The sequence below is a fragment of the Liolophura sinensis genome, chromosome 3, assembly GCF_032854445.1.
Source record: "Liolophura sinensis isolate JHLJ2023 chromosome 3, CUHK_Ljap_v2, whole genome shotgun sequence".
Classification (NCBI taxonomy): Eukaryota; Metazoa; Mollusca; class Polyplacophora; order Chitonida; family Chitonidae; genus Liolophura; species Liolophura sinensis.
In genome coordinates, this window is record NC_088297.1 from 5545144 (window position 1) to 5561383 (window position 16240).

Genomic DNA, 16240 nt, shown 5'->3' on the forward strand with positions numbered 1-16240 from the left:
TGGTGACGACGGATGGCAGAGAGCAAAGCAATCTACTGAAGAAAAAAAATGGCGGCTTTTGGTAGCAGAGAATATTCGACACTGTGTGCCAACAGAAATCAGCGAGGGGATCGAGAGCGGTCTATATAGGTCAAGGCAGGTCAGTGTCACTGTGCAGCTTGACCTGAAATTCGCGACTTTCCAGTTCAGCGCCTCCTAGCGGATGGTCGTACACGGACGACTGTCATGGCCGCGTATGGGGTCATCGGGCCGTCTCTAAGTTTTTTCTGTTATCAGGCGCCAGTTTCATTCCAAAGCCGCAAGAAAATCAAGGTAAAGTGAATTAACAGGACAAACTGTTTATAATGATTCACTGAATGGTTGTGAGAAGGGTATAGGACTTAAAATAGTACTGTTTACACAAAATACAACCAGCTAGCTTAGCCTCAACAACAACAACACAATTTACAATGTTCTAACCTTCGCAGTACTTTGGCGTTTGTAAGATGGAAAGTCTCTCCCGAGAACTGCTTTGTAGTGTAATACGCCTTACTTTAATCCCGTAGAGACTTGTTTATGTATGCACATGTTGTAAGCTTTTAAAACATAATAGGTCTATCAGCTGTAATTTAGTTTATGGATAGGTAGACTTATTCATTTAAATGTGAATGAATACATGTATGATTATATTCATTTTTCAATGATGTTCTAATTTTGTTTAAACAGTTCGCCTAGAGCCATGAATTGCAAGAGAAAGAAACAAACTGTGGCTGAAGATATCAGTGATGCAAAAACCAGAAAGGAGGACACTCGCCTTTATTGTTTATGTAAACAATTAGATGATCCTGATAGAACAATGATCCAGTGTGATTTTTGTGACGAATGGTTCCATCCTGCCTGTGTTGATCTGGAAGAGGGTGAAGTTAATGATGTTGGAAGATGGTACTGCCCACCATGTACAGATGTTATGGCACTAAATCCATCACTGTCGCGTAAAGGTATAGAAAACGGGGTCATTTTACTTCTACTTACTTTTGGGCACATTAATATTATATTGACTGTTTATTGTAATGACTTAATTGATCTGACAGTGTTAATATGTTAGGCTATTTTCAGTCAGCTGTTACAATCATATTTGTAAAGTAACACGTCAGGACAGAAAAAGTTAACCCAGTCATGTGGTAATTTGTCAAAACTGCGTTTCAGGTTTCTTGGGTTTCAAGGGAGAGTAGCACCGAAAGAGGGATGGGGAGAAGAATTTTTGTTGGAGGACATCGATGAGTCTGTCATTCAAGTAGAAACCAAAAGACATCGTGTTGAAGGCTGGAACCTGTTTCGAGAAGGTCGTGTTACTGGACTGAGCAGCAATAAAAACGGAAATTATGTATATTTCCGTAGTCAGTGTCAGGCATCCATGAGACAGCTGTCCTATAATGTGTTTATCTGTTTCAAGGGCAGTCGAAGGCTTAAGTGGTCAACCTGTTCGTGCCCTGCTGGAATCGATGGCCAGTGTAAGCATCTTGTGGCAACTTTGTATTGTTTGATAGATCTGTACAGACTAGGGATAAACAAAATCCCAGATGCTAAGACATGCACACAAAAACTTCAAATGTGGCATGTCCGAAAACCTGTGACAGACGAACCACTGCTTTTTTCTGACATAAACTTTGTTAAGCATGACCCAGAGAGACCAGCAAAAGGGGACCTTGGTTGTAGTGTGAAGCAACATAATCCTGTACTTGAGTTTGCAAGCACTGTGACACAGGTAAAAATTCAGAAACTTGTTAACTTATATGATTCCAATTGTATTAAGTTACCAGTCATAGACACCATCAGGACCAATCAATGTATTCCAGTGTTGCCTAAACAGCAAATGGATGGAAGCCTTCATTCTGAACTTTTTGAATTAATGAATGGAACAGAATATAACTTTAGTGTGGATGATTACACAACTAAATTGACTGCATCAGAGAAACAACACTACAGTTCCATTGTGGAAGTAAATATTGAAACATCTAGATGTATTGAAAAGAAAACTCGATTACAGAGTAAGAGTAAGTTTTGGTTTGACCAGCGCCAACATAGAATAACGGCATCCAACTTTGGGACTTTCTGTAGACTAAAATCATGTACTAATCCAATAACAACTTTCAATAGAAAGCAGAAGTTTTTCACGTGCAGAAGTGTCCGCCATGGTGTAGATTATGAGTCAGCTGCATTTGCCAAGTATAGTGAAGTCCAACCCTGTGAAAGTTGCTCAGCAGGTTTAATAATAAATCCCAAAATACCATATTTAGGTGTTAGTCCTGATAAAATTGTGCTTACCAACAGTGAATTGAAACTTGTAAAAGTTAAGTGCCCTTACAGTGTGTTTCAAAAGAAAGTCAAAATTTGTCAACAAATTAAGGAAAATAATTTCTACTTAAAATATGTTGACGGAGAGGTGAAACTGTCTGAGACTCATGATTATTTTTATCAAATTCAAGGTCAGCTTAATATTACTGGTGTAAATATTTGTGATATGGTGGTGTTTGTGCCTCCAGATGATATTGTTATTGTTTCCATTAAAAAAGACAAACACTTTTTTGAAAACAAAATGCTCCCAAAGCTATCTGATATTTATTTCCATCATTTGTTGGCTAGCTTTGTTGATCGCCTCCAATACACTCATTTGTAGAAATATTAAGCATTTTCAATTGTCATGTCAGAATTACATATTGTGGAGCAATGTTTTTCAAGAATGTCCAGTCATCATTTACTCTATTTACATGCACATGTGTATGACTGGAGAAATATGCCTACATACCATAGATTCGTTAATCACATTTCCATTTGTTATTTTCCCATGATACTAATAATGAAGCATTTTCAATCAAATTGTAAGAGAGTTTGAAGGAACTTCATCTATTATATAGAGCAAGTGATGATAATGTATATGTCTCCTTTGAGTATGATGAGTTTCCTTAAATAAAAGTAAAGCCAAGTGAAACAAAATTTGTTCGCAGTGTCAGATGATATGTAACAATTCCATCCCATGCCAATCCTGAATTGTTGTAATTCACTTCTTGAAGCCAGCCAATGTATTATGAAATAATTTTTTTTTACTTATTATCAACTTACATTTAGTTGATTGATAATGCTGTACTTAAGAATTTTTTACTCATATGAGGGCTCGTGAAGTGTATGGTTGAAGAAAACCATAGTTTATTGGAGTAAACCATCGACCTTCGCCAAGTACCTGATAACCTACTGACTCGAAGCTGCAGTTAAAGCCCTTTGATGTTCGAGCAAACGAGAAGCAATTCTAATCTTTAAAACCAGTTTACTTTAGACAAAGTGCTAACTGATCTAAGTTACTAACTTTTAAATAATGTACCTGTAAAGTTTGACAAATGGCCACACACAAGCCAAACTTTCTCTATCATTGGACACAAAGATATAGGAACAATGTTCCGAATGATCTCAAATTCCTTAACTTTTCTCACTGCTCGTTCTACATGAACTCGCACAGCTGCAACTCCCCTTGAGAATTTTAACTGTTCATCTGTGAACTGCTGTTGTCCATGCAGAAATGGTGGAATAATAAGAGAAGCCCCCCTTCTTTCAACATCTTCGCGAATGTCAAATCCCCGATCAACCATGAGGCTATCACCATCTTCCAGTAAGTCTAGGAGCCCACAGTGACGAATAATCTTTTTGTCAGAACATCTCCCAGCATATAATGGCGAAATAAAAGTAAGTTGACCTACCGGAGAAATTGCAATGAGTCCCTTCGCAGTGTTGTGGTGTTTGTAAGATGAGAAAGTCTCTCTTTGACAGTCAGATGCAGATGGTTGTTCAATGAATAGTTCTGTACAGTCCACAATAGCACGTGTTGTTGAATAATGTTCTCTAAAGCATGCCGGCATGGTCTTTCGCACTTGTTCAGCTTTTGGCCAGATTGGTAATGATCGAAATCTATCTGCTAAAAAAATAATCCATGTGTTGACAATTTTAGATACATGACCCTCAGATATGCTATACAGATCACCAATTAACCTTTCTTGTAGTCCTTTACGAAGACGCACTAGTGTTATGAAGAGCTCTTCCATTGGTGAGAGTGATCTAGATGGTCCACGTTTCTTTAATAAGTCATACGGTGTACCAGATGATGTGTTCTCTGTGCCCACATAATATAAAAAATTACATTCTGGCTGAAGAAACTGAAAAAAACATGATAAAGATATATAAGACTGAAATCCTGTATAGTACTTTATGTCACTGTCAGAATTGCAAAATCTGAGCAAAGTAAACTTTTCTTCATAGCGCAGTGTCATCAGATTTAAATTGGTCTGTAAAACAGAGGCTTTATCAGGTGAGACGCTAGGTTCATAATCTTCTAAACTGTCATCCCCACTACTGCTGCTCTCCAAATATCTTCTCAAAGTTGTAGGATATATAGTATACATAGCCCCATCAGTGTATTGGCGGGAATAAGAATGCTCCTCCACAGAAAACTGTTGAAGACCTGTAGCTGCTTTGTTCTCCTTGTTCTCGGATGCTACTGAGGAAATCTGTTTCTTAATCTTTCTCCTAGAATGCTGAGTGGAGGTGCCTTTACACCAATGAAAAACTGTTGGAATGGCATCCTTCACAAGACGTCTTATGCCTTGGTGTTTTGGATAACAATCCTCTGTAAAATGTAAAGAGCACACACGAGTGTGTCTGTTTATGGCAAAATCTTTACCAATGTCTCTCCTTATGTTCACAATCCATTTTTTTTACCAAATCTTTGTCCGAAGGGAAACTGTGAAATGACAAATGTTTACAGCTCTCAAGTCTAGTGTCACTTGAACACAAAGGCACACGGCAATGATGAGGCATTTTAGATTCTTTCTGGAAGCAAACAGAAGAATAAGTTGTCAGTATAAGTGTAGATCTAGCATCCCTTCGTCTCTTTTATACCATTCTTTATGTACAAGAACATGAATAAGGTTTATTAAGTCCAAAATATTTCAAAAACATTGAATACCAATAGTAAACTATACATTTTAACAGGCCTATATTTAGCTGTGAACCTAAATGAACACCTAGATTGCACATGCATTCAAAACATGCTAAATGGATATATTTTTCTTAGAGCAATTTATGAACTAGTCAGAAATTACTACCTATGTATTTTATGCACTATGCATTACAAAGTAGCCTTAAAATTTAAATTCAAAATTCCCCCACCAAGACTACATTGGTTAATGTAATTCTGAAATCAAGCAACACATTCATGAGATTTACGGAAGCAAACAGCTCCAGATATGTTGGATTGATCATGAGCGACATGCGCCACAGTTCACGCAGACATTAGAATTGTTGTCAATCCTCTGCCCTCTGTAAATGCCTATGAGCTAAAGTTTTCACGGCAATCATGTCTGTTCGTGAAATAATCCCATTTTCCTAGTGTATAGGATTTATTACCTTATCAAGATGGTGGTAGACCCTGAAAGTGTTACTGCCATAGTCCATGTTTGTCAAGGTCAATATAAGATTAAGTTAGATAATGTGTAAGAGCGTGAGGTTCGCCAGGGAAGACGAAATTACTGTAGACAGCGGTAAAAGTCGCTTACTGACAATCCGACACATTTGGGGATGTACTTTCTGTTAGTTTCACAGCTGTGTTGCTCGATCTCAGAGTGTTACATTCTGCATCTAAGAAACATTTACTGAACATGAAAGTGTTGTTGTTGTTTCAACGAGTCCGCTGCATCTACGTTGTCGAAGTATTGTATTTTAACACTAAATATGAGTTTCATGCAAAACACACGTGAGTATATAGATACATGGTTATTTCTAATCCCTCACCTCAATCACGCAGATGTCATGAAAAGAAAAAGACGACAGCTTTTGTGGAAAACAGGCGAAACTGCTACATGACCCCATACGCGGCCATGACATTCCTCCGTGTGCGATTCACCCGCTAGGAGGCGCTGAACTGGAAAGGGGCGAATTGACTCTCTGGCCATGCTGTTAGCGAGATTTACCGGATGCACGCGGTCACTGCAGTCTGTCCTCCACAATCTACCGGCGATGGCAAGTTCTGGAGATAGGTAAGCAACATGATATACACAACGATAAAGTGTGAACTGATTGTTGTAACGGAAACTGGGATCCATGTAGCCCAAAGACGTGTAGAACGGTGTGCATGCGACATGCAGCTGTCAACAACGTCCGGTCTAGCCGAAACAGTAACACAAAGGGTGCTATCAACCTGCGGATGTTCGTGGGTTTCCCCCGGCTCTGCCCGGTTTCCTCTCACCATAATGCTGGTTGTATAAGTGAAATATTCTCGAGTACGGCGTAAACACCAATCAAATAAATAAATAAATAAATAAACAAAGGGTGCTGTCGATATTTCTGGTTGTCAAGGTGTTGTACGTTATAGTACTAGTATATATGACTATCGGCCTGGACTGTATACTGTTGGGAATGCCAACTAAGGTTAATAGTACAGTATTGTGTCTGGAGGGTCTAGATAGTAGGCCTAGATGTTAGCGAAGGGACCTTGATAACGGGTCGCATTTACTAATGGAGGCTGAGTGGTTAATCATGCTCATGTGACGCTTATAGACTTAATTTAGTGTGCGTGACAATATTTCCATTCTATAGACCTTTACAACTTGCTGGGATTGGTTGAATAGGTCATTTTCACAGGAGATTTCGCCGACTGTTTGACAGCCGGGAGTAAGGGAGATCACTCCTACGGCATGAGCAATGAAGTGAGTGGTTGGAATTTCGGCATTTGATACTTACAAATAGCCAAGTGCAGTTTGCATGGCTTTGTGTAAGTGTATCAAGCTTTATTAGAAATCTCTTGATAGATAGCTCATGACTTTAAGTTAAAGTAGTTAAAGATGCTTGTCTTTCAGTTGCTATTGGTCAAGTGAAATGCGGCTTTAAACCAGTCTTGGACAGGTAATTGTTGAATTTCTCAGCTGTCATTACGTGGAGCATTACTTAAAGAAACTACGGATAAATACTACATTGAGTAATTACAAAAGGTAAACTTAATGAAGGTAAGTCATCCCTAAATCGCCGCAGATTCCACTTACACCGAATTCTTCAAATATTTACAGCAAACGGTCTGTGGAACAAACAGTATACGGTATTTGATTTAACTAATCATACCGTGCCCTCAGGAAAAGTATCAACGCAACCGATTTTTTAGAAATTATCATAGTGCAAAGCTCTCATAAATCGAATAGGCATATCAGGAATCTCGCGAGTTCACGCTGGTTTAGAGTGATAAAAAAAAGTGGAGGCTCTCACAAACTAACGTGGATAAAAGACGTGATTTTACGGTAGCTTCTAACTGCGCCGTTGAGCCGACAGACCCGACAAAGCGAGATGTATATTCAGTCAAGCAAATACCGTGAATCCCGCCTTTGAGCTATGTTAGTTTGTGAGAGCTCTCACTTTATCTCGTCTAAACCAACGTGAACTCGCAATTAGTGAGTAGAAAAAGACCGAATACAAGTGAAGGATTGATTATGGCTTAGCACCACACTGGTAGTGTTACTGGCATATCGTGACGACCAATACAAGCGAATAACCCTACCTGTATCTGTTCATTTAAACCCCACCATTCCTGCAGCACGATAAGACCTTTCTTGGACTGAGTTACGTCCCCTTGTAGAACACCCGTAATGCTGACCACCGTCGTATAAGTGAAATATTCATGAGTACGCCGTAAAACACCAATCAAATAAATAAATAAATAAACACATATTCTTCTTTCTTTTAAATGATATGACAGCACACGACGCATCTTACCTCCATATGGCTCTCCACATATACGTGTACAACGTCCGCTGCCATCAAGTAGAATCACGTAGAACTTGTAACTTGTAACTTCAAACTTGAATAGGTAAACTGATTCTGATTTGAAGTTTATAACTAAAGGTCTGCAGTATATATTAAGTGAAAACAGTGACGTCAAACTACAATCAAATAAATAAATAAATGGATTTTAAGTTTGTGTTTTAAACCAACGTCAAGTGGAATAGAGTAGGCCTACCGTTGTCCAATTTGTCACGATCAGTTTGTCATCCCTGTCGCCTCTCATTTTGAAAATGAGGCTTAGTGGTTAGCGTGCTTGTGCAGCGCGCGGTTTCCTCTGACCAGAATGCTGGGTGCCGTCGTATAAGTGAAAGTTTCTTCAGTACTAAGTAAAACGCCGATGGAGTAAAAAATAAAAAATAAATAAATAGTATATAACTTGGTGAAATAATTTATAATGGTGGACGTATCTCTACCAGAACCAGACATCGTTTTTCACAAAGTAATGAGTTAATCAAAAATATCAATGTGTCCAGTAATTTAGCAATCAAATTTTAAGTCAAATGTTATATATTCCTCAGAGGCGTTGCTCATTCTGCTAAAGAGCGCGTCACCTTCCCGTCGGAGAACAAAGCGGGAAATGGCGAAGGTGTTCTACAAGGGGACGTAACTCAGTCCAAGAAAGGTCTTATCGTGCTGCAGGAATGGTGGGGTTTAAATGAACAGATACAGGTAGGGTTATTCGCTTGTATTGGTCGTCACGATATGCCAGTAACACTACCAGTGTGGTGCTAAGCCATAATCAATCCTTCACTTGTATTCGGTCTTTTTCTACTCACTAATTGCGAGTTCACGTTGGTTTAGACGAGATAAAGTGAGAGCTCTCACAAACTAACATAGCTCAAAGGCGGGATTCACGGTATTTGCTTGACTGAATATACATCTCGCTTTGTCGGGTCTGTCGGCTCAACGGCGCAGTTAGAAGCTACCGTAAAATCACGTCTTTTATCCACGTTAGTTTGTGAGAGCCTCCACTTTTTTTATCACTCTAAACCTGCGTGAACTCGCGAGATTCCTGATATGCCTATTCGATTTATGAGAGCTTTGCACTATGATAATTTCTAAAAAATCGGTTGCGTTGATACTTTTCCTGAGGGCACGGTATGGTTAGTTAAATCAAATACCGTATACTGTTTGTTCCACAGACCGTTTGCTGTAAATATTTGAAGAATTCGGTGTAAGTGGAATCTGCGGCGATTTAGGGATGACTTACCTTCATTAAGTTTACCTTTTGTAATTACTCAATGTAGTATTTATCCGTAGTTTCTTTAAGTACCTATAGGCCTCCGTGGCTTTGTCCGTTAGCGCGCTTGCGCAGCGTAAAGACCCAGGAGTCTCTCACCAATGCGGTGAGTTCAAGTCCAGCTCATGCTGGCTTCCTCTCCGGCCGTAAGTGGGAAGATATTGCGGCAACCTGCGGATGGTCGTGGGTTTCCCCCGGGCTCTGCCCGGTTTCCACCCACCATAATGCTGACCGCTGTCGTATAAGTGAAATATTCTTGAGTACGGCGTGAAACACCAATCAAAATAAATAAATAAATTTAAGTACCTGCCAGCATTCCCAGCAACCTGGGCTCTGCTTTCCTCCCACCACAATGCTGGCTATCGATGCATAAATGAAATATGCTCGAGTACGGCGTAAAACACCAATCAAATAAATAAATAAATAGAATAAAAACCTTTGCAATGGGTCACATGGTTATTCATGCACCTCTCGATTGGTGTTTTAAACATAGATCATCAAGTTTCAACGTTTGTTGTAAGGGGATTTTTAGGGGACTTGAACAGCCTATGTGGAGTGAAGTTATCTCTCTGTTCTGTTTTTTTTTTTTTTTTTTTACAGGAAGAAGCTGCGGAGATCGGTAAACTGGGAAACTTCGTGACGCTGGTGCCGGATTTGTACCGAGGAAAAGTGACAACTGACGCCGAGGAGGCGGGGCATTTTATGGGTAACCTTGATTGGCAGGGAGCCGTTAAGGACATTCAGGGCGCCGCAAAGTTCTTGCTATCCAGAGGTTGCTTAAAAGTGGGCGTGACCGGATTCTGTATGGGCGGGGCCTTGAGCCTCGCTTCCGCAGCGCTGGTGCCAGAAGTGAGCGCCGCTGCTCCTTTTTACGGCATCCCCGATCCGAAGCTTGCAGACGTGTCCAAAATAAAGATTCCGATCCAATGTCATTTTGGTGAAAAGGACGACATTGTTGGCTTCTCGTCTCCGAAGGATTACGAGGCCTTACGGAAAAAGCTGCAGGATGGGAAGGTCGCGTTTGAATTCTATACCTATCCTACCGGTCATGCTTTCACCAATCCTACTAACCCGAATTATAAGAAGGACCTTTGCGAAACCGCTTTCAAGCGTGTGGTGGAATTCATGAACAAGAATCTGAACTGAACAAACTTTCTGCCATTTCTTACAGTAGGTGATAATGTGCGTGGCATTGTATCTTCAACAAACACCTCTACATGTATGATCAGTTTTCCCTTACGATAACCAAGACGTCTCTCTCCCCAATATATGTTAGCCACGAAACATGTGCGGAAGACTAAATAAGTAACATCGAAATGATCAGTTGAAAAACATTGATGTCCGTAAAAATCAGCGAATATCTTGCACTTGAATAAGCGTAATTCGTGTGATTTTTGTTTTTTGTTTGTTTTTTTTTTATTTCCTTTTTCTGATGTGTCTTTTCATAAGGCTGGAAATAAAGGTCCAACAAGATGTCGGGGATTTAGTGCCTAACGGCGGTCTGTATTTGATTTCTTCAACAAAGGCAACGGTTGTGAAAAGTAGTCGAAAAAATATTTGTATCATATTTGGAAACATCTGCAGCGTCGCCTGTAAAGGATGCATTTGCAGCATTGCCTGTGAAGGACGCATCTTCGACGTCGCTTGTGAAGACCGCATCTTTGGCGTCGCGTGTGAGGGACGCATCTCTGGCGTCGCTTGTGAAGGACGCATCCTCGGCATCGCCTGTGAAGGACGCATCTTCGGCTTCGCCTATGAAGGAGGCATCATCAGTTTCTCGTAGGAGCGAAGCATCTTTCACTAAAGTAACAAACATAAACACTGACTATCTCGATGACAACGTGACATTATATGGAATGTTCTTGGTGTAAGTTTAGCAAGGACAGTATCTCAGTGTTTTTGAGACAAATTAACATGGGAGAGATAGGGAAAATAGGAGAAAAATACAAACGAGACACCGTGATGTCAAAGTCTGGCTAAGTTTATGGTACTTTGCGCTTCAGTTTTGATATTTGACCATGTTCTTGGATGATATTTTTCTTTTCACACAATCACGTTCTGTGGTTTAAGAGAGGGTAAATAGATGCGATTGTAGGTTACGTATACAATAGAAAATTCTTTTCTTTCTTTGTTTCTTTGTTGTTTTTTTTTCTTTTTTGTCTTTGTTGATTTGTCCTTTTTGATGAGTATTATCCAAGCACTAAAATCTACATGTAAATAAGTTGTGAGCTGTGTGTTTTGTATGATAAATAAAGAATTGAGAGGAGCTTATGGGACATATAATTCGAAATTATATACACGAGCGGAGATATGCAAGATTGAAAAAGGCTAGCTTTGGAGCCGTTCATTTCACCAATTTATGACTGCTTGCGTTCACGCGTCGATCAGTACATCTAACGTTTAATTCGTATACAGGGACCGGCCCGGATAGCACAGTTGGTAGAGCGTCCGCTTCGGGACCGGTAGATCCAGGATCAATCCTTGATCGAGCCACACCTAAGACTTTAAAAGCTTGGCGTTCAGCTTGAAGGGGATAATGTTGACCCGTATTAGTATAATGGCCCGTGCGGGGCGACTTACTTGCCTTCGGTAAGTCGTCTCAATGAAGCAGCACTAAATAAAAGAGCGGTGGAAGTCCGTCCTGCAACAAGGAGGCACATTACACGTACATGCAACCTCGTCGTCATATGACAGAAAAATTGTTGAGTACGACGTTAAACCCCAAGCACTCACTCACTCGTCTACAGGGAAACTTACAACTGTCACATCGGAAATTAGTATTCCTCAAACGGTAATGGCCGTTTTGAGTTTACACGGATAAAAAGGTATTACGGATTAGAGATAGGCAAGTCTTCTTGAAAAGACTTCTTGTAAGACGGCTTGAGCTGCCACAGGACCACTCATCTCCACACAGACTAGAAATGGAAGGATTAGGGCTAATCGATTAATGATTAATTGATTGATTGATGTCAATGATCGTGTAAAGATCGTGGCAAACTGCAAAATAGCAATAATGTGACATGGTATATATACAGCATGGAAATGACAAAAAACACTTTGTACGTAATGACTTATTCACGAGTTTTTTTTGGAAGAGACTTCTCCCATCATCCGGTGTAGTGGCAAACTGCAAAGCAGCAATAATGTCACCTGGTAAATGTACAGTTTGGAAATGACAAAAAAAAACTTTATACGTAATGACTTATTCACAAGCTTTTTTGGAAGAGACTTCTCCCATCATCCGGTGTAGTGGCAAACTGCAAAGTAGCAATAATGTGACGTAGTATATAAACATGATTGCATAGTACAAGAACACATAAAAGTATACAACTGAGCTATAGTCACCAGAGTGAAACAATTACAGGGCTTACAATTCAGAGGAAAACAAGGGTATGTACAGCATAAAATTCAAGTTTGGCAGATTTGTGCATAGAACAAAAAATATCAGAAACTTGAAGCTACAAAGGACGCAGTCAATTTTTTTAAAAGGTTGAATACGAATAATTGTTCTGAGGAGATCATGTTGTTAGGGAAGGCTTCTGTTTGGCTATATTAATGGACTTCCGAGCAAATTTGTATTTCGAGCTGTTGACAGCGTTTTGAAGCAGATTTGAACGCGCGATTGGAATGGTCGGAGTGACTTGATAGCTACATCGAGAGAATACCTTGACTAAGCATGTCGGTTGCATGGCCAAGGTTGGGATTGAACCATCACGTTGTGTGTCCTATAGCGATTGAAAGACACCGAGACACCATTATCCTCACACATCGGCTATGGACAGACAAGCTTTCTCTTGTGTGCCTTCAGTTGAGTTAAATCAAGACGTTCACCTTCTAGCAATCCACCATGGTGGCTTCCTCTCAGGCCGTACATGGGAAGGTGTGCCAGCGGATGATCGTGGGTTTCCCCCGGACTCTGCCCGGTTTCCACCATAATGCTGGCCACCGCCGTATAAGTGAAATGTTATTGAGTACGGCGTAAAACACAAATCAAACAAATAAATAAAAAAATAAATAAATTATAGCAATCTATTGCCGACATATTTAAAAAGCTAACTCAATGCATCGAGATGCAAAAAATTACAGACAACACCACTGTTTAATTGATAGCAGCTGTTTATAAAGTCAAGAATTTTTCCCTTATACGATAGCGTCGTTGACCTCCCAACAGTTAAGCGACAAGGGCACAGGATCTAGAAGTTGTCTGTCCAATGCCGGATTTGAACCAGCACCTCGTGTGTCCTATTGAAGGAACCACGTATACAGTCCGTCTCAAAAGATTCTACTATAATACACATGCGTATGACCGAAATAATGTTGAAAACGATGTTAACATAAAAGCCAAGCATTAGCCTAAAGTGGCTAAATGTGCTTGCTTTAATATCATAAGACACGTGAGGTACATGCAGTTTTACAGCTTGAGGCATTGACGATAATAAGCCGTCGAAAACGGTCTAGACCAGGATCACTAAGCTAGCTTATACTGCAGTCAACATTTCAAATCACTTTAAAAGTGTTTCTGTTACGTAACAAGGTCAAAATACTGTTTGATTTATTTATTTATTTGATTGGTGTTTTACGCCGTACTCAAGAATATTTCACTTATACGACGGCGGCCAGCATTATGGTGGGAGGCAAAATACTGTTTGACAACGTAAATTCTGGGTAAGTTCTTGAGATTAATGACTGAAATTTGATCCGTGATCTCAGGGATTAATTTGCATGAATAAAACCCTACAGAACTCCTGATGTATACAAACACAAGTTGTGCACCTTTTTGTCCGTCGTGCTCACACGGGGTATTTTTAACACGACTTAACGTGAATTCTTTACACAGTTCGGCACAGTGTTTTTTTTGCATTATACCACACTGGTCCCAATCAGTGCTGTGCTCTCATCTTCGCATGGCAGCCGCATAGTTTTCCTCAACGCACGTTTGTATCTATTCGTCGAAACAGACATTCGTATACCAGCCGTCCACCAATATGGACGATCCATGCAAATAATCGCAAGGTCAATTCCCAAAAACGTTTGTCGCTCACTATAAACATTTGTGCCACATCACTGCCGCCTCGCAGCAAGGTTCACATTAGATAACATGTATGACAGTAGTCAGGTTGACTTTATTTTTTATTTGATTGGTGTTTTATGCCGAATTCAAGAATATTTCACTTATACCACGGCGGCCATCATGGTGGTGGGAGGAAACCTAGCAGAGCCCGGGGGAAACCCATGCACGGCGACCAACAGGCTGTCATGTTTACGGATATAAGGAATAGTGCCCGGAGCGAACCACTTATCCTCCGGTTGAAGTATACTGGACAAACCTCTTGATTTAAAACAGCTCTCAAAATGAAAACAAACCACAGAGAGCTGGAATCGAAACGTCAACCTCATTGGTTAGAAGACGATGAACTTTGGCAATATTAAACCATGAAACCATGAATTAACGAAGGAAATCTTGCAACAGCAATGGAAATACTGAATTAACGACGGAAATCTTGCAAGAGAAAAAGAAATCCTGAATTAACGAAGGCAATCTTGCAAGAGCAAAGGAAACCATGAATTAAGAAAAAAAATCTAAAGACACTTAAATGGTTGTTACAATTTTCTCTTGAATAATACCTGCATAATATAAAAGTAATACAAACAAAAATTCAATAATTCTACTGCCAGATTTAAACCCATGACTCCAATGGACAATAAATCTAAGAAAGAAATGAGGATGTAATTATACACGTTTCACCCTGTTGACAACGTACCACATATTAAACAATTTGATTTCTTGGACAAAAACAAAAACATACAAATAGCATAGACGATTCCATAACTGTACACATACATGTAAATCTTCTATTTATGTCCATGTGAGGACATGGACACAGGGCTCTCTTATAAATCTGTGAGTGACTGACTTCCATATTTATATATTTATTTATTTGATTGGTGTTTTACGTCGTACTCAAGAATATTTCACTTATACGACGGCGGCCAGCCTTACCATCCGCAGGTTGCGGACAGACCTTCCCACTTACAGCCGGAGAGGAAGCCAGCATGAACTGGACTTGAACTCAGAGCGACCGCATTGGTGAGAGGCTCTAGAGTCACTACGCTGCGCTAGCGCGCTAACCACCTGAGCCCTGGAGGCCCGTAGTGTGAATGATCTAATATTTTATCCACAGACAGCATTTTTCGAGGCAAATAAACGCCATAGGATAATCCTTTTGTGCTTATTATGGCAATGCTTTCAAAAATAAACTGCATTTATAAATTTACTTTTTATAAAGTATTTACATTTATAAACTACTCGTTCTGGAATGCAATCAAATCAAACCACATGTAAAGTACTAAGTAAACACCCACATAACACATTAACTATACTCCTGGCATTTCAGAAATCAAACGCGAATTTTGAGTCAAACTGCTTGGTGTTTTAACATCGTCCTCGAACTCTTCTCATATGTGGTCGGGTATACATCGGTGGTCCCCCTGGAGGAACTGAGAACAACGAAGGTGGTCAGTCTTAGAGGCGGACCAAACTGGCGTGCTTGCAGTAAACTAAGTCACCGACGAGCCTCCCCATATGACATAAACATGAGATCAGACAGCACAAACGGCTACACAACCACTCCCGACCGTGTGTTGCCATCAATGTCCCAGTGACAGTTACAGCGGGGTATCTACAAATTCTCTGTCAAAGACCAGGTTTGAACCCGCAGCAGATGTCCATTAGAGGCTGGGATACTTAACTGATGCCAATAGTTCTGTTGGCCAACAAACTTGACAGTAATGGCTGGACAGCACCAAAATGTAGGCCACAAATACATGGCCTTTAGCACAACCTTTGCCTCAAAAAGGAAACTATTTTTCCCATCAAAATCAGTTAAAATTTCCTCTCCTAGCCAACCCCCATTAGTAAAACGGTTAGTTTTATGACACTTGGGTGAAACACTATAAAAATCCTGATTTCCCTTAGAAAATTCTCATCCCCCAAAAGAGTTTCAACCTTAAATCCTAAACACGTCAATGTGAAAGCTTCTCTGATTGGTTGGATAATTGACACACGGTGAAAGGCCAATAATGATTGGTTGTACGACAGACCAATGCAACACACTGTTTCATCATAAACAGCTAAACATGAAATCCAAA

General features: G+C 40.0%; 2 protein-coding genes across 2 annotated transcripts; both read left to right on the forward strand.

Annotated features, from left to right (window-relative positions):
* The first annotated feature begins 71 nt into the window (after positions 1 to 71).
* LOC135463675 (protein usf-like) lies at positions 72 to 10499 on the forward strand. The gene is made up of 4 exons (XM_064741055.1): positions 72 to 167; positions 5958 to 6059; positions 8370 to 8520; positions 9692 to 10499. Exons 2-4 carry the CDS (start codon positions 5974 to 5976, stop codon positions 10235 to 10237), a joined length of 783 nt encoding a protein of 260 aa, XP_064597125.1. The 5' UTR covers positions 72 to 167; positions 5958 to 5973; the 3' UTR covers positions 10238 to 10499.
* LOC135464022 (uncharacterized) lies at positions 836 to 4152 on the forward strand. Its single transcript, XM_064741497.1, has 4 exons — positions 836 to 921; positions 1186 to 2323; positions 3549 to 3640; positions 4029 to 4152. Exons 1-4 carry the CDS (start codon positions 836 to 838, stop codon positions 4150 to 4152), a joined length of 1440 nt encoding a protein of 479 aa, XP_064597567.1.
* Positions 10500 to 16240: the final 5741 nt, after the last annotated feature.

Coding starts and splice junctions, on each gene's coding strand:
- LOC135464022 (XM_064741497.1), top strand. CDS start 836: ATGATCCAGTGTGATTTTTGTGACGAATGGTTCCATCCTGCCTGTGTT. Junction 922..1,185: donor GTTAATGATGTTGGAAGATG/GTACTGCCCACC, acceptor ACTGCGTTTCAG/GTTTCTTGGGTTTCAAGGGA. Junction 2,324..3,548: donor CCAACAGTGAATTGAAACTT/GTAAAAGTTAAG, acceptor TTGTCCATGCAG/AAATGGTGGAATAATAAGAG.
- LOC135463675 (XM_064741055.1), top strand. CDS start 5,974: ATGCTGTTAGCGAGATTTACCGGATGCACGCGGTCACTGCAGTCTGTC. Junction 6,060..8,369: donor ATGGCAAGTTCTGGAGATAG/GTAAGCAACATG, acceptor TATATTCCTCAG/AGGCGTTGCTCATTCTGCTA. Junction 8,521..9,691: donor GTTTAAATGAACAGATACAG/GTAGGGTTATTC, acceptor TTTTTTTTACAG/GAAGAAGCTGCGGAGATCGG.